The following is a 22,773-nucleotide window of genomic DNA, read 5'->3' as shown; positions in this document are numbered from 1 at the left end:
ATACATGGATGGACATGGAAACTATTATGCTGAGTGAAAGGAGTCAAAGGGAGAGAGATAGACACAGAATAGTCTCACTCATCTATGGGATATAAGAAAAATTAAAGAATTAATTGTAATCACATCAGAGACAACAGAGATGAGGGCTGGAAGGATTGGTCCACGATATGAAACTCACCACAAAGAGTGGTTAGTTCGGTTAGAGAAATAACTACACTAACAACTATCATGACAATGGTAGTGAGTGAGAGAAATAGAATGCCTGTCTCGAAGACAGGCAGGGCGTGGGGGAAGTGGAAGATGGGGAACATTGGTGGTAAGGAAGGTTGCACTGGTGAAGGGGGGTGTTCTTTTTTATGACTGAAACCCAACAAACAAACATGTTTGTAATCATAATGCTTAAATAAAGGTACTAAAAAAAAGATGGTTAGCAGTAGTTTCTACGTGTCTGTGGACTAGTGGTTCTAAATCGGGGCCAATAAAGAGACAGTATTAATAAACAGCTCTACTGACAACATGCCAGCAGGCTGTAAAATGGTGGGCTCATGCCTCTCTCCCTAGGCCTCAAACCATCTTGTCTGTGTGCTCAGAAAAGGGATCTTTGTTTCTAAATTTAGAGCCACTGATTCACAAAGCTGTCAGTAATATCAAGACATGCTCTATTGCTCCCCACCGATTCAACCACCAGGGTCCCATCCGCCTCCATCACTGGCACGTCATTTGGTTTTATTATTATGGACTGGGTGCCATGTTTTTGGTAGTGTTGGCTCAGTCATTAAATGCAGACATATATTTGCCTCTACACAACCTATGAGTCCAACATTCTTGATTAATTTCCAGATCACCACTTATTACTTCCCCACTCCTTTTTTCTCAAGAAAGCCTTTTTTTTTTTTGAGGGAGTGAGGAGTGTTGTAAAAAGGGAAGGTTGCAAAAAGCCAAAGAAGCTCAGGATTTCCTCCTAGCTCTGTGCTCAGGGAATGATCCTTATGGTGCTTATGGTGCCAGGAACCCTTATATACTGCCAAAGACTGAACTATGTGCAAGACAAGCTTCTTAATCCCAATGCTATGTTTCTGGTCCCCAAAGAAAACAGGACTTGAAGGAGAAAGAGGATAGGAAAGGTCATTTTTAGAAAATATGAGTAATGAGCTGGTGGGTGTCAAAGTGATCAATTAATTCATTTTGGGGATGGTCCTCTGTGACACAGTTTCCAATGGGATTGAAAATATGAGTTTTCTGAAAAGATTTTTCATCCTGTAATAATACAGAATATTTTAGGAAAAGATAAGGGGAATATTCTCGACATTTCAACCACCCTCAACCAGACAGGTCTTCTGGTTTCTAATATATTAAATTCAACTCCTAATTTCTTTTGGCTGTCTTTCCTTTGATTTCATTATTCTTTCTGTAATGAACCTACAATAGGACAGTAGTTCAAAAGCAGCCCTGATGTAAAAGCAGTATGATGCATGTTTTTTGTTTTTTGTTTTTTTTTGTTTTTGGGCCACACCCAGCGGTGCTCAGGGGCGACTCCTGGCTGTCTGCTCAGAAATAGCTCCTGGCAGGCACGGGGGACCATATGGGACACTGGGATTCAAACCAACCACCTTTGGTCCTGGATTGGCTGCTTGCAATGCTAACGCCACTGTGCTATCTCTCCGGGCCCACATGTTAAACAATGTAAACTCTAAAATAAAAATAAAAACACTAACATGGAAGACCAATCTAAAATTTTTAGTAGGATCCTGTACAGTTTATATCAGACACAAATTGACCAATGTTTGGGGGAAAATATAGCTGAAAAACTTCCTACTCAGAGATGCTATGAGGTTACCTTTTTTTTTTTAATAAGACTTTTAAGCAAGCTCTGCAGGGCTTGATTATTAAAAAAAATACTTATAATAAATGATAAGGCTCAGAAATGTTGGCAAGTATGGTGAGAAGAGTGTTGAAAAATAGGTCTTAGATCCACAACTGTTAGGTTACACCTTATTTTACCTAAAACAAAGATCATCCCTGGTTCCTTTGTATGTTTGTTTCCAACTTGGATTTATCCCCAAACAGAGTTTGTCTTACTTGTAAAACTGGGTAGGTTTACTGCCCCATCCAGGGTGGTCTCTGTACTCAATAAAAATGACAGTTCTGGCAGGCAGCTGGCTCTCCATACAAGGCAGAAGACTGCCAGACTACACATGTTTCACCCTCAGCCTGGTTTGGATTATTTCATGTGCAACCCTGAATTAGACACCTGGGGTTGGAGATATGGCATGTGGAGTGATTTTACGCACAACCATTTTAGCAACTATTTAGTATACTTACTCAGTTATACTCATTGCATATTCAGTATATAATTTCATAGACTTTTCAGTATATTATGTTATATAATTTCATAGGCTCTTCAGTATATTATCAACTCTTCAGGATTCTTATAGGATACCTCTCATATAACAGGAGCCCTATTTTAGTTATTGTAGTAACGGCAATGAGCAAAAGAAAATTCCTGTTTATATTCCAGTAAGTATAATCTTGCATGAATAATGAGAACGGTACCAGGTAGTTATCAATAACAGACTAAGTGGTACAGCTGATATTCTGGTAGCTATAGTTTTATGTAAGAATGGCAGTAGACACTTATTACATAAGCTCTTCCTATATGCTACACTCTAGAAGCTTTTTGTTTCCTGCTTAGGACAGGAAACACAACCAGGACAATACAGTTTAGGACAAGAGGGCACAACCCAATTCCCTGCTTCTAGACATGTGTCTCTCCTTCACGGTGAGCATCTCTACTGGAGTGACTACTTCTCTCAGTGGGACCTCACTGTAATAACAGGCAGTATCATCTTTACCTCCTTTCTTGGTGCTGTAATATTAATGGCAAGGCGCATAACTAAGCGTTCTTTTGAGCCAAGGAAGTAGCTGGAGAGAGGAAGTTACAGGATGAAGCACATTCAAGTCTTTTATTTTTCTGCCAAACTATGGAGTTGGTATGTACTACTATCAAGCCCAGAGGTGGAGGTGGTTGCCTATAATCAAAGTCACATCGTTAACTCTTGTGTCGGTTTCTAATATCTGAGTGATGACAGGCAAAGGTGAGAGAAAATGAGTGAAAGTAGAGCAAGAAAACATTTTCTTCCTAATTCTAAAAAGGGCTTGAAATTCTTTCTTTCCCACTCTGGACCATGGAGGTGATGAAGAGTAATGAAAACCGTCTCACAGCTTTGATGGGGTGACGAGACACTGGACCATTTCTTTTACTGAGTGAGTGTACAACTTCTATTTTGCTTAAAAGGCACCCACCTAAAAGCCAGAGTGATAGCATGGTGGGGAGGGCATTTGTCTTGCACATAGTCATCCCTGGTTCTATCTCCAGCATCCCACATGGTCCCTGAGGTTACTAGGAGTGATTCCTGAAGTCAGAGCCAGGAGTAGCCCTGGTGTGGCCAAAAGAAAAAAAAAAAACAGACCAAAAAAAATGCACCCATCTATGTCCCCACATTCCATGACTGAAACTGATCCTTCAGCTAATATTTCAGTATTGTGAGCTTTTACTCTGCAGCACTGCCTGTTAGGATCAAAGGATTCAAAACCACCAGAGAACCAGCAAGGAGAATAGAAAGAAAGAAACACAGTCAACAGATGGTACCAGATATAGACATTTGTATTTCTAAAAAGAACGCAGCAAGGTAGTTCTTCAGGCACCGGCTAAAATCATCTCCAAGAGAGGCATACTGAGAAATGAGAGCAACAGCCTTTGTTAACATTTCAAAGTCGGCACCTATTTCAAAATGTAGATGTAGGTATACATGCAGAAAAGAAACCCTCTTGTCATGAACACATGGGCCCGCAAACAGGAGTCACATCTAAAGAGGTGAGCAGCCGCAAGGTAGACAGACTCAGGAGCACCTGGAGTAAGTCCTGGATGGTGTTTGTCCTTGGCATACTGGACCTTCCGCAGCCTGGGCTGGCATTACCAGGAACAACCCCCAAGCAATGCCAAGTGCAACCCCAAGACAAAACCAAGCCAACAGAAAAGAACAGAAAAGAAAAGGCAGGCTTAGAGAGAAACTGGTTTTGAGAGCGAAGTTAAGCATACATATTACCTGTTTTATACTTAAAACCCAAGAATAAACTTAGTAATCCTCCCAGAGTTGTGGTCATTGCTACTGGAACATTCCTGCTATGGGGCAACTTGGGGCAGGGCGAGGAACTAGAAATTAAAGGCTCTAGATTTAATCCTGTGTTTACTGTGGGCTGAGGGACAAGTACACTGTATGGTGATAGCATGCAAGTCAAAGAAAAACAAAGAGTACTTCCTCTATGCAGCATGATACAAGGACAGGCAGTGAAGGAGATAAACCTAATCCTGAAGACATTCATGGTGGCATGGACATGGTGATAGGAAGAAGATACATACACACATATATGTATGTATGTATGTATGTATGTATGTATGTATGTATGTATCTCCCAAGAGAGAGAGCAAAGTGGGTAGGAAGTTTGCCTTGAAACTGACCCAGGTTCAATCCCTGAAACCACTTCTAATACCCTAAACCTCAATAGGAGTAATTCTTGAGTTCAGAGCCCAAAGTAAACACTGACTATGAGAGGGAGCAGGGCTGAAGGAAAGAGGGAGGGAGGGAAGAAATGAGGAAAGAATAGAAAAAGGAAGGAAGAAAAGAAGGAAAGAAGAAAGGAGAAGGAAGAAAGAAAGGAAGGAAAGAATAAAAGAAGGGAGAAAGGAAGGAAAGGAGAAAGGGAGGAAGTAAGGGAAAGGAAGGAAAGATGGGCAAAGAAGGGAAGGCGGGAAAATGAGGAAAGGAGGAAGAAAAGAAGGAAGGAAGGAAAGAAGGAAGGAAGGAGGGAAAGAAGGAGAAGGAAGAAAGAAGGGAGGAAAAGGAGGGGAAAGAGAAGGGAAGGAGAGGAGAAGAGAAGGAAGAAAAAAGAAGGGGGAAGGAAGGAAGGAAGGAAGGAAGGAAGGAAGGAAGGAAGGAAGGAAGGAAGGAAGGAAGGAAGGAAGGAAGGAAGGTGATCTTGGTTTAATCCCTGGCACTTTCTATGGACCCCAACCAGGAGGATCCCTGAGCACAGTTAGGAATAAACCCTGAGCACTACCAAGGATGTCTCCCTATTCCTCCCCTTACAAAATAGAAACAATTACAGTGTAATGTTTCAGACACCCTTTAATGACCCAGTTAAGGATGTGAAGCTGATCTCCCTGTCACCGTAACTCTTGTTGTAGGGGGCTTTGGGGATGACATCAACCTGCTTGTTAACTGGAAATCCTGACAGCAAGGCGAGTCGAATGAGAGAGCTGGGTGCACCCTGGAGCAGAAGTTTGGGAGTTCTCAGTAAACATCAGAGAGACTCAGACTGTAGTGTCGGGGGGAATCTTGACAGAGAGAGAAGGGGGTGAGAGAGAAAGAGGGGTGTGTGTGTGTGTGTGTGTGTGTGTGTGAGAGAGAGAGAGAGAGAGAGAGAGAGAGAGAGAGAGAGAGAGAGAGAGAGAGAGAGAACTTCTCAAAACAAGGGAGCATTTTATTCCCTGTGCACAGCTAGCAGTGTAGGACAGAAGTGACTGGAACTACACTAGTGCCAAAGCCCTTCCCAGCTCCATTGTTTCAGATGCTGAGAACTGCAGCCAGAGTCCCAGGACAGCAGGTGCTTGTCTTGCAGGTGGCTGACCCAGGTTCAATCTCCAGCACCCGACATAGTTCCCCAAGTAACCTCCAGGAGTGTTTCCTGAACACAGAGCCAGGAGTAAAATCTGAGCACCAACAAGTGTGGTCCAGAAACCAGAAAAAAGAAAAAAAAAGATGCTGAGAAGGAAGAAGAGACCACCCACACTGTGGTCTTACCCCATTGTCTCCGGCAGAAGGTAAGGTACAATGATCAGAATTGGACATGTTAAAAAAGACCCCAAGAATGACTTTAGGGGAGGAATATCTTAGAGTAAAAAAGCAAGAATAACTGGGAAATGATGTCGGGAAGACATATATGTAAATGGAATGAGAAGGATAGATGTGTGTACAAAGGATAGATGGAACAATAATCAGTTTGCAGCAAGAGAAGAAAACTCAAAAGTGAGCAAAAATTAGAGGTGGGAGAAGGAGGGAAAAGCACAGCACATCACCTTCAACTTGAAATAAGGCAAGAGAAAGGGTTACGGGGCCGGAGAGATAGCACAGCGGCGTTTGCCTTGCAAGCAGCCGATCCAGGACCTAAGGAGGTTGGTTCGAATCCCGGCATCCCATATGGTTCCCCATGCCTGCCAGGGCTATTTCTGAGCAGATAGCCAGGAGTAACCCCTGAGCACCACCAGGTCTGACCCAAAAACAAGAGAAAGGGTTACTAAGAAGAAAAAACTGAGAGATAAATACAAGCAGACAATGTTACAGTGACCTCCCTTCACCAAAATGACCTCCGAAATTGAATTAGAAATTTCTGTTTTCTGCATAGCTGGCTTAGTCTACTTTACAATAATTACAAATGGAATATTCTTCTTTCTTACTCATGTGTGCGCCGCATAATGATAGAGCTAAATTAAAAAGAACACGCGTTTCCCAAACTCTTTCATTTTTATTTGCCACGTGTGCATTGAAAATAGCCCGGAATTCTAAAACGCACCCAGAGGTAGTGTGGTGCCTGATGCAAAATATTAACAATCACTGCAAGGTGCTGATGAAACTATTTTCCTCCCAGATGCTCCAACTCTTAGTTTTCCACTTTCAAGAGAAGAGTGGAGGGGGGGGGGTGTTGGAGAGATAGCATGGAAGTAGGGCATTTGCCTTGCATGCAGAAGGATGGTGGTTCGAATCCTGGCATCCCATATGGTCCCCTGAGCTTGCCAGGAGCGATTTCTGAGCGCATAGCCAGGAGTGACCCAAACAAACAAACAAACAAAAATACAAAAAAGAGAGAGAGAGAAGAGTTGGCTCAGGGGTGAAAATGTCTGCTTCGGGGTCAGAGAAGCAGTACAAGGGGTTGGGGCATTTGCCTTGCACCCTAATCTGATGCCTACCAGCACTGCATATGGCCTTCTGCCAGGAGAGATCGCCCAAGCACAGCTGCCTATGGCCCCAAACCAATCCCCAAAGGTGCCTCCATGCAAGCAGGAGGACAGAACATAAATCTCTGGGTGCTGCCCTCATGACCCGAGAACAATCCTGGCAGCTCCTCTGGCTTTGTTTCCTGATGCCACAAACTACCATATTTTTCACTCTATAAGCCGCATCTGTCCAGAAGCTGCACATCAATGCTCTCCTTCCCTGCACCCAGGTTTCAGCTCCAGGTGGTGTTGCTCCATAAGATGCACTTTGGGGGAGAAAAAGTGCATCTTGTGGTACGAAAAATATGGTATTTCTATAGACAGGAGTGTGAATATCTCAACCAGGGCACAAGGTCCAGGGTGAGCACTTCAACTCAACTACTGCATAAGCACCACGGTGAGGAGTGCAGGCCTTGGGTGAGGATATGTAGGATGCAGAGCGAGCATGTGTGTGTGTGCAAGAAGGGGGGTCATTGCACGCTCCTCATGAGTTCTGCACCAAGTGGATGAGCATTGCAACTCGGCGCGTGGCTTCTGGCAACCAGCACAGTCCAACTGGGACTGATCCAATCATGTCTGAGTGGGATCCCTGGTCAAAAGAACTCAAGACTTGGAAACTCTTATATTTTTACTTATCATATGTACACTGAAAGTTACCCCCTCCGCCACAGCACTCTGAAAAGCACTCAAAAAGGTACATGATGAATAATGGAAAACATATTACCCACTGTGACCCTTTGAAGGGCAGTTGGAGCAGCAATCGGACCAAAATGTTTTCTACTCCTGGCTATGGCTTTTCTCCTCGATTTCAGCTGCATCTGTTGAACTGGTTACCCTTCACTTTGAACACTTGTTTCCCCTCTATCTGACCCTCTATCTAGCCTTACCTTGGTCCCAAACCCAGCTTTCTCTCCCTCTCGCCTAGCCTGTCCCCGTGGACCCTGGCAACATGGGCCCATCTCTGGCAGTTGACTCTGACAAACCACCAATGGCAATAATCAACAGTAATAACAATATTCTCAGAAGGGGATAAATGGGAAAGGGAAAGGGTGCCAGAGAGGCAGGACAAGAGATAAGGTAGTTAGTTGTCTTGCATGCAGTTAACCCTACCTTTTTCTCCCCAGCATCACATATATAACATCTCTAAGCATTTCAGGGATGCTTCCTGAGCACAGAGTCAGAAATATTCAATAAGCATTGCTGGATGTGCCCCCTCCATACACTTGTACAGAAGATGATTCTAATATACACATTAAAGGGCCCGGTTTCACCACTTATGTACAGCTCTCTGCAGGGACTCCAATCTGACCCAAACTCCATGTATGTCTGTATTTTGGCTGAGATCACCAGGATGTTTTTGGAGTTAGCATGGGCATCCACCCCCCATGCCTTCTCGTACTTCCAGAAGCCCTGGCAGCTGAAACCATAGTCACAAACACAGTCACCATATCTGCACCAGGCCAGCTCTTTTGACTCATTCTGTTCACAAAAGAGATGTAAACCAAGCCATGAAAGAATATGGATATACTGGCCACACATCTAAAGGCTAGCAATCTCAGGAGGAGAGCGTGGGCCAAGTCCCTGCCCTACTAAGCTGGGCCTTAAGAAAAAGAAACAAAACAACTCCTGTCCTAGGGCCAGAGTGATAGAACAGTGGTGAGTAGAATATTTGCTCTGCATACAGCTGACCTGGGTTTGATCTCCATATGGTTCCCATATGGTTCCCTTGAGTCTGCCAAGAATAAGCCCCAAATGCAGAGCTAGGAATAATCCCCAAGCATCACCAGGTGTAACTGAAATATAAAACAAACAACCCTCATGCTCTGTGGCTTCCACTGCATTGCAAGCCGACTCATCACCACCGGAGGAAGAGAGCCAGAAATACAAACAAACTGGAAAAGGCTTGAGAAGCAAGTGTGGCCAAGGGTTGCCTAACGGTCTCTAGCCAGTCTCTGATGAGCTCCTTCGGTATCAACCAGATTTCCTTTGGCCCAAGCTGAACTAATGGGGTGGGGGAAATAATAGTGTTTAGGGTGTTGATTTTTAGAATGAGCTTGGCTGTTTTACTGTGCTTCTCAGGGAGATAGAAGGAATTTCAGGGAATATGCAAGGCCTTCTCTATCCACGGCCCTTTATTTCTTCCTACACCTCAACTTCTACAAAATTTGCCTAAGGAGGTTTGGGTTTGGAAAAATAAAAGATATAAAGGCTCCACACTGATGTTAAGCTTAAATTGTATTAGCAATCCACTTTAAAAACAGAGATTTTTTTACACCATAGGCTTTCAGCTACTCATGACAAAGAAGTGACAGACAGGACTACTCTGTGGAATACTAGCTGTGTCATGGCAAGCATTTTTTTTTTTTTTTTGGTTTTTGGGCCACACCCGTTTGACGCTCAGGGGTTAGTCCTGGCTATGTGCTCAGAAATCGCCCCTGGCTTGGGGGAACCATATGGGACGCCGGGGGATCGAACTGCTGGCTGTCCGTTCCTTGGCTAGCGCTTGTAAGGCAGGCACCTTACCTCCAGCGCCACCGCCCGGCCCCGTGTCATGGCAAGCATTTAAACCGTGATTCATTTGTAAGGCAGGGGATAATACGAAGTATTCACAGGCTTGGCATGAAGATTAAATGAGTCGTGCCTAAGTAAATCTTTGAGAACAGTGCCTAAATCATTGGCTAAATAGTACTTTAAATAGCCTGTTGCTGTTACTGATGGAAATGATAATGGCCATGATGAAGATCATCTCAGACTTGAATCATCTTTCACTCTTCAGGGAAACTGCCAATATAGAATGTTAGGGTTGGTCATTCCTCAGATAATCATTTTATTTTCTTTTTTGGAGGGAAAGTGATCGGGGCCACACCTGGTGGTGAATAGGGGTTATTCCTAGTTTTGTGTTCAGGTATGACTTCTTACAGTGTTCATATGTGGTGCTGGGGATAGAAATGGCTCTGCAGGATGCAAAACTAGAGTCATAACCCTGGTTCTATCTTTTTAGTCCTTGGAACATATCACCTTAAAAACACTAAGCTCTCTGTCATTTGTACACACTTCCATATATTTATGCTTGTAGTTATAGTACCAAAATAAATTAAACCAACTTTAAAAAAAAATCAACTCAACAATGCTTGGTTTTTGAAACAATGCTATGTTAGAAGGAAAAGGGAAAAAAAAACAACACATGGTACAATATCAAAGTTAGGCTCGAGGAAACAGGATCTATTGCTCAACCTGAATCACAAGGTTCAAGGTGGGGAGGATTGGAAATGAGAGAAATGGTTTTGGATCAGGTTGGCAGAAACCAGGAAGCAAAAGGGCAGTCGGCGGCATTGACTGTTGCAATTTTGCCCCTGATTATGGCCAGACCTTCCTGGACAACTACATGGTCATGTTGAGATGGAAAATCTCTTAATAAGGGGGGAACAAAAATCATACATAAAAAGGGTTGTCTAGTTTGCTTATTTGAGTTATTCATTTGGCTTTTGGGTAGAGTTTCAGGGACCACTGAAATGGACTGTTCCAAGGCCATAATTTGAGCCTGGTTTTAATCTAAGGCACTGTGTCAACATAATGGCAAGGAACATAATCATTTGGCATTGATTCAATGCTCCCTGATTTTTAGCAACAGCTCTACAATTACTTCTTTAAGCATATATATATGTGTGTGTGTGTGTGTGTGTGTGTGTGTGTGTGTGTATGTATGTATACGCGTGTGTGTATTTTTTTAAGTTTTGCCCAAAGATGGAAATCAAGTGCGCAAATGGCGATGTCCAATCTGTTGCACAAAGCTGTTTTAAGCATGGCATAAATATACCAAATCAATAACTTGTTTCTTTATCTTGCATGTACCACAAAATCTGTCTATTACAGAGGGCTGGATCCATTGAAAATGGAATTTGCTATTTCTAGAAAACAGATAGCTCAAGACTCAACAGGTCCAGAAGGCACAGACCCAAATACTCATCTTCCTCTCTGAAAGAACAATTCAGAGCACTCTGTGGCTTCATTATGTTACTCAGAGAGAGGAGAGAGAGGAGAGAATCACGGCTTGACAAAATAGCTGCTGAACTGAGTCAAAAGCCATTATTTTTCAAACCTCAAGGACTGGTTCAAGTGGCTTGTTATTTCAAAGCATAAGACAAGTAAAAGAATGGAAAAATACCTATCAATATATTGTTTCTGAAAATATCTACCCCTTTGGCTTATGAAAATAGAGATGGATTTATGGAACTCAGGGTTGAGACTTTCCATCTTTTTTACGGTAGTGCTCAAGGATTACTCCTGGCTCTACGCTCAGAAATTACTCTTGGCAGGCTTGGGGACAATATAGGATGCAGGGAATCGAACCTGGGTTGATTGCATGCTAGGCAAATGCGCCTACCTCTGTACCACCACTCTGGCCTGAATTTTATATCATTTTTGATTGTATTGCATTACAGATGAGTGAACAGAAAATCTACTGGTAACAACAGTTTTGAATTAACAACAGAATTAACTACAGCTCTTAAGATATTTTAGGAAGGGTGGAGTATGAAAGTACATCTTACTATTTTTACAGACTTCACTGCATCATTAAAATTCACTGTATTGGCATAACCCTTCAAATACTGCCCCTAAAGTTTCTTTAAGATACAAATATAATAATGCTCAAGGCCTTAGCTGGTTTCTTATTATCTGAGGACAAAACAGAAATCAGCTAGGGCACTAATATTTCCATGCTACTTTTGTTTCAGGACTGACACATGCTTGGCTGGTCCTTGACCACTGTACCAACATAGCTTCAACACTCTGCCTTTTTACTGGCTCTCACACTATTTCATTGATCCAAACCTGTTAGGACCCAGCTTGTGTCCCAGAGAATTTTAAGAAAAATCCAAGGTCTTCCTAAAAATGTCAATGTTTCTTAAAGGAAAAAACAGGTCATAAACATCTTGACTACTTTGAAATCAAATCTCTCTCTCTCTTGATCTATATGAGACCCAATGGTTTTACCTGGGGAGTACTAAAATGGAGAACGATATTTGAGTGTTGAGTTTTAAATTAAGTGGTGGAGGGCAGCTGGTTTTAGGGGACCCCTGTTAATGACTTACTCTCTTTATGGCCCTGTCTTGGCCCTCAATCTGTGTGCTGACACTTCTTAATGGCGCCCTGCCTTCTGGAACCAATAAGGCCTGCTTTTCACTGCTCCTTAGGTTTGTGGTGGGGGTGGGGGTAACCCGGTATTTATGTGTGAGGTGATCGTACAAAAGATCTGTTGGGGAAAACACTGCTGTTCATTTTCTATCAGCTCATATGTTAACTTCTCGAGTCCATCCGATCGTAGCTGTTTCTGGACAGCCATCCATTTGTTTACAGTGTGGATGATCTATGTCTGCATATGGAGAAAATTGACTTGCATCACATGAGTCACCCAGAGAAAAACCCATTTCACGAGCAGTTTCTTCTCCTGCATGCCCGCTGATTTCTGTCTACCTATGTCAACGCTGGGAAAACAACAGTCGTTGCTAATGAGAGTTTCCAAAAATCCAGAAACTATACTAGTGAAGATCTGTTCAAATAAATACTTTTAAGAATCAAATATATATTGAAGCAGTTAAATGAATCGAAGCTATTAGTAATGTACTCAACTTTACAAATATTCCAAACTACTACATAGACAGAATTTTGCGACCTCTTTCTTCCAAGCTTTTTCTTTCTTACAAGCTGCTTTTTACAGATATCTAGCTTTCTCCCTGGAACACACAATTCAGAAATAAAAAAGAAAGGGAGAAAGGAAAGGAAGGAATGGACACTTTCAGTATGCATAGCGATATTTTCTCGAGAACAAAGACATTTTAGTTGATAGCTCTTATAAAAGTATTCTGATTACAGCCAATTCTGTTGACCATGATGATCCAATGGAAAAAGCTCAATTATAGGCTATCTATGACCTGGAAGTGGTTTGGCCTTATTTCCTTTCCTGGTCCTTACAATCTATGCTTAATTTAAAGACTAAAACACCGTCTAAAACACAACTTGATTATTTATTGCTCTGAATGCTTTTAACCAAAACTCCCCTTTTAGTAAGACAGAAAAAGTCAGAAATACTTTGGCCAAACCTTTTTGTGTTATTCTGAATCACAGGGACCCATGAAAACCATTAACACACACACACACACACACACACACACACACACACACACACGAGAAATCCAATATCAAATTCTTTTCCAAAAACCAAAGATAGTTTCTAGCTTTCTAGTCTTTGGAAGTCTCTAGTGCAGGTTTTTCACACATAAGAAATAAATTCAGTCTTTTCCTTAAGAGACATTTTGAGTGCACATTTTGGTCCAAGCTGTATTTGCTTTTTGCAACAGCATTTAAGAGAAACCCAACTGACCATTTCCAACCTAAACAATGGCTTTTGAGCTTGAGTAAGAAGGGCACCTGGCCTCACTCAAATGGCAGTTTGTTTAACCTGGTGGCTTTCCTGGGTCGAGAGGTCAGGTGGGAAAAAAACCTTGGAGGGGGGATGGAGGACAAGAAGAGCAAACAGAACTGCTTCCCAGAGTACAACTGGCCTGTCACAATTACAACTGTTTTAACAGTTTCTAGGAGGCAAGGCTATAATTTAACTGGCCCACTATAATTTGGGATGAAGTCGCGGGAAATCATGCCAAGTTTAGAACAAGAGTTACTCTGCAAAGTTTACTTGGCAAAATCAAGCCACTGAAATGCAGAGTATTCCTTCTTTGGTATCAATTTGTGTCAAGGAGAAAAACTGAAAGAAGGGCTTGCTTGGAGGGGAAAGGAATACAGCAAACCAATATTCACACCCAAGTATAGACCATGGTTTATTTGGCTTTCTGCATTTTTTTTTGGGGGGGGGGGGAGGGTTGTACAGGAAAGTTCAAGTGTGTAAGAAAAAAATGTAAAAGATGGGTCAGTAGTTTCTCCCAAACCCACCATTCATTTCCAATAATCTTCAACAAGAGGCCAGTCTTCCTATTCTGAATCTTAACTGCTTCATGACTAAGTAAACCTTAGTAAATGCCTCCTACTTTATTTTATCTATATTTTTTCTTTTTGATAAATATATATATATATAGATATATAAAATATTTCTTCAGGATTGTTCCATAAATCTTCATGACCATAAGGCTATTTTAAAACAAGTGCAACCAAATTTTATTTTAAAACATTTTATAAAAAGTGTTTTACAACCTATCTGCCTAGAAAGCTCATTGGTTGCAATATAATTGGGCAGGAAACAAAGAGACAGTCCTATCTAGTTAATAGAGCTAACCTGGGGTAGATCCCCAGTACCCCAAAGGGTTCCCTGAGTCTTCCAGAAGTAAAAGAGTAAGCTGAGAACTCTATCAGGTGTGGCCCATAAGATAATAGAGAATTGGGTAGTTAAAAAAAAAAGTGATTAAAATCACCACCTATTATTTCATTTTGGAGGGTATTTTAAGAGGGAAAGATTCAGCTCTGATGGCAACCTGTGGGGACAATATTGGATCAGTCTTTGGGGGAATTGAGACATAAGACTCAAAAGCAACATGGTTGGAATTGCCTGTAAGGAGCACAGGGCAAGGGAGGAGAGCCAGGCACTGCCAAGGGGGAAGTGATTCCCCCTTCCTTCCCCACGCAGGGAGAATCAAGCAGTGCCAATGGGCCAACCTTGGGAGCCTCAAAAACCACTCATGAGAACAGCCTGGCTCCTTGTAATAATTTATTACTGATACTAGGGCAAAGATGAAAAGAAAACTCCACCGAGCCTTTATATCCTAGTCCTTCATTGCCTGATGAGTAATTTGGAGAGGAATGAAGCCTTCACAAGGGAAGCCAAAATAATCGGAGGTGACTTTGATATAGTGCCACAAAGGATATGAAGAGGAAGTAGGCAGAGGCTGCAAAGGGCCAAGTGCCATTAAAAGTTCTAATAAAAGAATCATGGAATTTCCCTGAACTGTGCAGTTAAGTGTTAGAAGTGGGCAAAATTTAGACAAGCCAGGCAAAAACCTTTGATTTGTCCTAGCATTTTCTCTGGCTGTCAAGTGGGAACTTTTGCCACTGTTGCACTTATGTTAATTATATGGTTTCATCCCCCCCACCCAAAAAAAAAAACAGTAACTTTCCCACCAGAAATCTGGCCCATCTCATGACTTTTGCTGCTGTATTATTTCCCTGCTTGCACCTTCCATCTGAATTGTCAGAAGCCACTGGCTCCCTCTGTCTCTTTCAAAGAAACTGTGCTGCTCTAACTAATCACTGGTTTAACTAGCTAAATGGAACCCAAAAGGATATAATTTCTAGTACTGTGTATCGTCAGAGTCACATGGAACATTGAAACCTCTCTGGCAAATTAGTGTTGTGAAAGTTAGCTTGTCATTCTAGAAATTTTCAAATTCTATTAACTTCCATAAAAAATTGACATAATTTTTAAATTCTAAATCCAGGCACTATGTCCATCTTCCCAACCGAGATGAGCAATTGTTGCGCTCCTTGTTTTGGCTGGTTATAAAATCCCCACCACGTGTCCTTCTATAATTTCAGAGATAAAAATATAAGTTTGTAGTAGCCTTACAATTGTGTGAATATTTTTTACTTACTCCTGAAGTCACCTCAAATGAAGAGATTTCCCAAAACTTTTACATGATAGAGAAATTTCAAAATCTTGTTGTCTCTCACTATGGTGATGTGGTGTTAAGTATTTTCTTTAATAAGAGTAAAATTCTTGTAAAATCCTTAGATTTTTAACCAGAGAACTGATATTATTAAGTCTCTCTCTCTCTCTCTGTGTGTGTGTGTGTGTGTGTGTGTGTGTGTGTGTTGGTGGTTAGGAGTGGGTGCTGGATGGCAGTGTTAAGGGTTTAAGGGTTATGGGAAATGTCAGATTAGTAATGACATAAGATCTTTGGTATTTTGATGGAGGTAGATTTGCACTAGCACCGTGGACTAAAACTATAAACATCAGCTCTGTCATAACCATGCTACTTAAATAAAATACAACACTCATAAACACAAAAAGGATATGGGGTGTATATATGTGTGTGAAGAGGCTTCAATTTCTCATGAAACATGGTAAAATCAGTGAAAAGGGACAGGGGACTTTTTCAAAAAGGGAGTACAGGATATGGGGGGGGGGGCGCATAAATAAAAGGAGACCAGAGGACAGAAAGTTGACTCAAAGGGTTGGAGCATATGACCTGTACGCAGAGGCCCCAAGTTGGATATGTGGCCTGAGGGTCACCTGAGCACCCCTAGTTGGGATTTATGGGGCTCTCATCTCTGCAAATTCCAAAATAATATCACATTTCTGGGTGGACAATGATTTGGCTATTTGGCCAGAAAGCATGTTGGCTAAGGAGTCACCACACTGGACAGCCTTTGGTGAAGCAAAACTCTCAGCTGTTGGTATTTCAGACTTAATGTTATATGCTGCTTCTTGTTAAGGTTTTGCTTGGAAAACATCACTTTCTGTCAGAAGTATGGAATAACCAAAAGATGGAAATAAGGAGTCCAAATGAACTTGCTCAGTCAAAGCCAAATTTGAGGGGCCAAAGCGATAGCACAGTGGGTAGGGTGTTTGCCTTGCACATGACTGACCCAGATTCGGTCCCTGGCATTCCATATGGTCCTCCGAGCCTGGAGAAACTTCTGAGAGTAGAGCCAAGGAAAAAAAAATGAGTGTCACTGAGTGTGGCCCAAAAAACAAACAAACAAAAAGCCAAGTTTGTACACTATAGCGTTTGGAAATTAATAAACAAAAGAGAGATCAAATTTCTAAATAACAACAGCAGCAACACATCTATCTGTCTTCTTACAATCTTTGGGAAGTCAGTGACAGGTGACTAGATTTTTCATGTGAATAAAATAGAATCATTTCATTTCAGTCATAAAGATATTCTATTTTTTTTAAAGGCCAGGAATCGAAAAACAAATAAATGTCATTGGTAAGAGCATTTCAAAAACACTATAAATTAGAAGATATTTGCTACCCAGTACATTGGCAGCAGGTTTCTCTTACCTTATGATCATATGGGTTGTAAGAATGAAACACCTGAGAGAGATCTTTTGTTCTTTGCTTTTTCTGTGGGAGAAAACACAAACATTTGCATTGGTAGGTGGCAAACCAGAAAAATCCTTCAATTCTCTCTGTCTCTCTTTCATGATACTGTTCATATACAGCTGAGGTTTCCAAACTTATTTGATCTACTGTTCCTTTTTAAGGAAAAAAAAATCACCCCTTTCCTGCTGTACATCTGTCTTCATTAAACAGAGACACCCCATCTCCTATGACTCCCCACCCTAACGCTGACCCTCTTTATTCCTCCAGGCCCCTGAAATGGGGTGGGGGAATAGTATCACCCATTCTAGGAAAAAGATGTAGTCTTCCATGGTGCAAGGTGAGGGGATGCCAATGGATCATATGGACACAATCAGAAAACCAGCTAGACAACGTCTTTCAAGAAGGTTTCAGATTTAGATCACCATCACCATTAAAGAGAGGAAAGAAAACTCACTATATGTATGATCCAAGAAAACTGTAAAAAGAAAGAAAACTTAGATTCAATTTTACTGGAGTATCATACTTATATGACGCCCCCACACTTATATAGGGGGATAGAGGGATTAGAGAGAAGGTAAGGTGCTTGCCTTACACAAGACAGACCACAGTTAGATCCCTGGCATGGCCTATGACCACCCAAACATCACCAACAGTGATCTTTGAGCACAGAGATAGGAGTAAGTCATGAATAATGGCAGGCATGCCTCAAAAAAGAAAAAGAAACAACAGCCTTCCTCAAGGCTTCCTGGCCAATGCATGGGTCTGCCTGAACTGCAGGTGTGAGGTACCTAGTGTCTGTCAACATTATACAGCCCAAGTGGCTTGCATAGATTGTACACACAGGATGCACTCAATAAATGTTTGCCCAATCTATGAATAAATGTATACACCAATATGACGAGCAAACAGCTAGTTGCACCTGTAGTCATGACACAAGGGGTCTTATACTTAGTATGGAAGACTATGAAATTCATGATTATTGTTGTTTTTGTGAGGGCACACCTGGTGGTGCTCAGGGGCTATTTCCAGCTCTGTGTTTAGAGATCACCCTGAGGAGTAATGGGGAACCAGGCAGTGCCAGGGGTAACTCCAGGTCTCCAGACCTCAAAGCATACACACAACCACTGAAGTATCTTTTCATATCTTCTTCAGTTTTAAAGTTATGTTCTTTTAAGCTGTACCCAAGCACTACTTCTGCTCCTGTCCATCTCTGTGAGGCAGTGTACATAGCAAGTGCGTGTGTGTATGTAGTCTTTCATCATAGCTAATCATAAGAGCAGCATGTTTACCAATCCACCTGTCCCACCTCCACAGCAACATTTAAACATCGTGTATGGTTGTAGGCCTTCTATGTAACTATTATGAAACTTCCTAGAAAATCAATCTATCTACTTACCTACTACCTACCTACCTACCTACCTACCTACCTACCTACCTACCTACCTATCTATCTATCTATCTATCTATCTATCTATCTATCTATCTATCTATCTATCTATCTATCTACCTACCTACCTACCTACCTACCTACCTACCTACCTACCTACCTACCTACCTATGTGTCTCATCTCTCTATCTCTCTTTCTCACCGTTCCATCCATCTATTCATTCATCCATTCATCATCCACACAGACACAAGTGCTGCTTTAAAGTAATTTGTAATTTACTTATTTCCACTTCATACGCATTCTTGCCTAACATAAATGATAAAACCAGATGTGCAGTCCTACATATGGAGTTCCCAAATCCACAAACTTCTGTATGTTTGTTCTGTGTCCTCTTAAAATTTTAAATATAAGTATTGTCTTCGCAAAACTATCTTTGGCAACTTGAGAATGTGATTTCTGGAAAAGATAAATTGTGGAAATTGACTTACAGAAAACAGTATACACATATTACTTGACACAACACTCTAATTGCCTCTCTACATGTTATACCTATACATATTTGCTCTCTCACCAAGAGGGAACAGAGAAAGGACTGAAGTTTAAGTTGAAGAATCTCTTTTTCATTTCAAGGTTAAAACACTGCAGCATTTATGGAACTGAGATAAATACTCTTTTGTAATCATTTGGTTTTGGCCTTTGGGTCACACCTGACTGAGCTCAGGATTCACTCTTGGGGGATTGGTTCAGGGGATGATGGTCAAACCTGGATCTACTGAGTACAAGGAGAGTTGCATGTCCCAAGTGCAAGACCCAGCTAAACTATCATTGATATAAACTGTACCTGCACCTGATATAAACATTTAAGAAACACTTCTCAAATGTTTTCCCAGCAATCAGTTATGAGATTTTTTTCTTGGATCTCCAGATGTCATGCCCAGTGTGGCATGTCCATCCTAATGCTGCCCTCTTCTTGCTTCTGGTTTTACTTTGATGTTGTTAATCCAGATACCAGGTAACGGAGCTCCTGGTTTCTCTTGGGAAGGATCCTTGCAGGGTAATAAAAATCTCAGGGGAGGATTTCCTCCCTTTAAACTCCAGTGCCCTACTTCCCACCCCTCAGCCCAACAAATCTGTCCAAAATCCTCCAGCCACATCTAGGTACACCTGGTTTTCTATGATCTTTTGGAGCCATGTGACTCAGTGGTTGGATTTGATACTAAATAAGATCTTGACATGGAGTCATTTGTACATATTTATCAGTTTCCAAAGTTTACATATTTCAGAACTATCCTTGGAACCTCTGACTCTTCAAATCACAGAGGTCTTTTTCCACATCTCTATACCCACTAGTGTTACCCTTGCCCCCCAACTGCAATTCCCACCTCTTCAGTCCACTTCTCCACAGCAACTTTAATGCTAAAGTAATTTAATAGTTGCTTCCACCAGTTCAGAGATCTCTGATAGACAGGAAACAGTCCCTTGGCCCTATGACCCCTGGAGTCTGTTCTGAACAGGTTACTCGCCCACCCAAGTTTTCATTAGCTTATAATTTTCTCTTTCCTTTCCATACACCCACTGGGTTGATGTAACTGTTCTTGGCTTATACTTCAATCAGAAGTACAATGATGAATACGAATGCTTCCTCTGGTAAGAGACTTAATATAAAACATGGAACCTTTTTTATTTTTTCCAAAAAGGAAATCATGCTGGAGAAGATAAAACAGACAGCATATCAGTATTTACTTTAGGAGGTGACCCAGGGATTGATCAGTCCCAGAAATGAATGACCAGCTTGAGTTGGCAGGTAGATAAGGAATATATAAAAAGTGCTTTGTGTAATCTTTTTATATGGGGTTTGATTTCCTATCTTTATCTTGATAGGCAAAGCATATACACATTTATAAGTATGCATATATATAAGCTTTTTATTAAAAGCTATACCCCTGATTATTTCGTAAAGGAAGTGTGGTATACGCGATAAGTAATTAATTCTATTTGGATTAGCTCCAAAGGAGTCAGTAAGGAAAGGTAATTTTTTTTTTCTCCTGACAACCAAGTTTTTATTACATACAAATAGAACTAAATCTTGGCTGAGTGCTGAAGGTTAGTCCAGCGCACTGAAAAACACTGCCCTTTTCCTGGGAGGGTAAAGAAATATAGCCCCATCTGTGGTACATTTCTGAGAGCCCAACTAAGAGTTGGCAAATGATGGCCCATGGGTGAGTCAAGCCCATCACCTATTTTGGAAAGTCGATTTTCTTGAAAATTGACCATATTCATTTATGATCACTCAGTGATACCAATCACTGCTTTCATGCTTTAAGAGCAGAGCCGAGTGCTACAATGGAGATCTCTGGGCCATACATCCCGAAGGCCATTCTAGTTGACTCTTTCCAGAAAGATCCTAGATATTCCTGCTCATGAAGCACTCTTCTGACCTTGTCTCCTTTAAGTAGTACAGCTGGACACAAGATCATACTAGCCAGTCTAGTTCTTACTAGTTCTAGCCAGTCTAATTCTTACTTTCTATTTCTATTGGCTCACTGGAGACAGGCCAAGAACCCATGAAAATCTCTATGGTGATATATCAGGATTAACATGTCAGGGACCAGAAACTTCTAGCTGTCTAATTTTCAAGATTCTGCCTTCAGAATATTCTTTGCTCTAATACAAAATAGTACAAGTTGGTTTCTGGAGTGCAGAACTATCTATGTCAGTTTTCAGAGGCTCCTCTACTCACTAGCTAGTGGCCAATGGCAGAAACCAGGAGAGGAGCTGCCCTGCTAATTTCCAGCATGAAAGGCAAATGGAAGGTTCCCCATAGAAGGAACCAAAGCCTGTCATGGCTGCCAGTGAGTCAGCTTTTTATCTGCAGACGCTGAAGAGCACTACACTACCAAACTTGTTGAGCCTTGCTATCAGCACTTTGAACCGAAATGGAAAGCTGAGCCCCAAATGGAATAATTAGGTATTTTCCTAATTGCATCATCGTATGCTTCTAAATTACCTCCCACTTAAAAAAAAAAGCCTGTTAAAACAAACATCGCAGTCATGCAACCACCTGGTAAGGCTCCAAGCAGTTTAAAAAGTAAACATGTTCAACAAGTTGTGTGATAAACTTAGAGTGAGGGTGGTCAAAACACCGCAAGTACAGCAAACACTTCTCCCTGATCTGCAAGTGGGGGATGGCCAAGTCACAATGGCTTCATCATGGTGACTCTTGGGGTACAGGGCACGGGGCTCAGAGGATACTGAGCATTGGCCTGCCATGTCCAGCAGCCTCTGTGGGTCACAGCTTGGTTTCAAAGAAGAGGCAGGATGTGAATTTGGCCAAGGCAAGATTTTTGGTGTAGCTACATACTGCGGGTCTGCAGATCTCTCTGCTATAAGCATTTCCTAAATTGCCTTTGTAGTCTACTCCCCAAGGACAGAAAAGACAGATGAACCCATGATATCCCTGTTTAAAATCTCCTTCAGACAAAACCAAACGGAACCCAAGGCCCCCCAGGGGCCATTTATTAACAGTAGGTTTCAAGAAAATGTAATCATTTCCATTATTATTTATTTATTTTTAAATCAAAGACTTTTTTTTTTTACAGTGCTCAGGACTGAATAAAAGGTTTCATGTGTGATAAGAAAGGAAATTGGGAGCAGGAAATGACCCGACTGAACTGTAACAATACTGACCCCCTTTAACTTCTCCTGGTTTCCCCTAAAGGATTCAATGCGTTTTGTGCCATTGTCTCTCTCTTGATTGTGCCAAAGAAAGCTTTCTCTATAGAAGCTATTAATAAAAGTAGAACACTATGGACTTCATTTCTACAAATGGATTCTTAAACGTTCGAAAGCCTGTGGCATGTTGAAGTAAAGGGTCAATGTTTCACCAAGTCCAACTCACCCTTTGTGGAAAGGTGAGAAAACAGGTTTGCATTGCAGTAATCACCTCTCCATCCTCACACAAAGAACAGCCTGAAAAATCAGTGATTCTGCTGGGATCCAGAAACTCAATGCACCCCCAACTAGAGAGGCCAAAAGGGAAATAAATGCAGGAGAAAAGCTTCTCAGAGCAAAGAATCAACATATAAGTTACTGCAGGAACTGTGACAAGTAATCACTTCAATTTTTTTTTAGGGGGTATACAACTGGCAGTGCTCAAGGATTACTTCTGGCTCTGCAATCAGGAATCATTCTTGTTGAATTTGGGGAATCATATGGGATGCTGGAAATGGAACCCTGGACTGCCCTGTGCAAGGCAAGTCCCTTACCTGCTGTGCTAT

General features: G+C 41.6%; 1 protein-coding gene across 1 annotated transcript in view; it reads right to left on the bottom strand.

Moving 5' to 3' along the window:
* Positions 1 to 22,773, bottom strand: part of CDKAL1 (CDK5 regulatory subunit associated protein 1 like 1) — a 674,860-nt gene that overhangs the window by 105,163 nt on the left and 546,924 nt on the right. Inside the window, exon 11 of the mRNA XM_049764810.1 lies at positions 17,067 to 17,129. Coding sequence (XP_049620767.1) covers positions 17,067 to 17,129 — 63 coding nt within the window. The remainder of the gene's footprint in view (positions 1 to 17,066; positions 17,130 to 22,773) is intronic.

Source organism: Suncus etruscus, chromosome 18 (assembly GCF_024139225.1).
Source record: "Suncus etruscus isolate mSunEtr1 chromosome 18, mSunEtr1.pri.cur, whole genome shotgun sequence".
NCBI classification, from domain to species: Eukaryota; Metazoa; Chordata; class Mammalia; order Eulipotyphla; family Soricidae; genus Suncus; species Suncus etruscus.
Note: the sequence above shows the minus strand (reverse complement) of the source record. Positions and strands in the feature narration are given on the sequence as shown.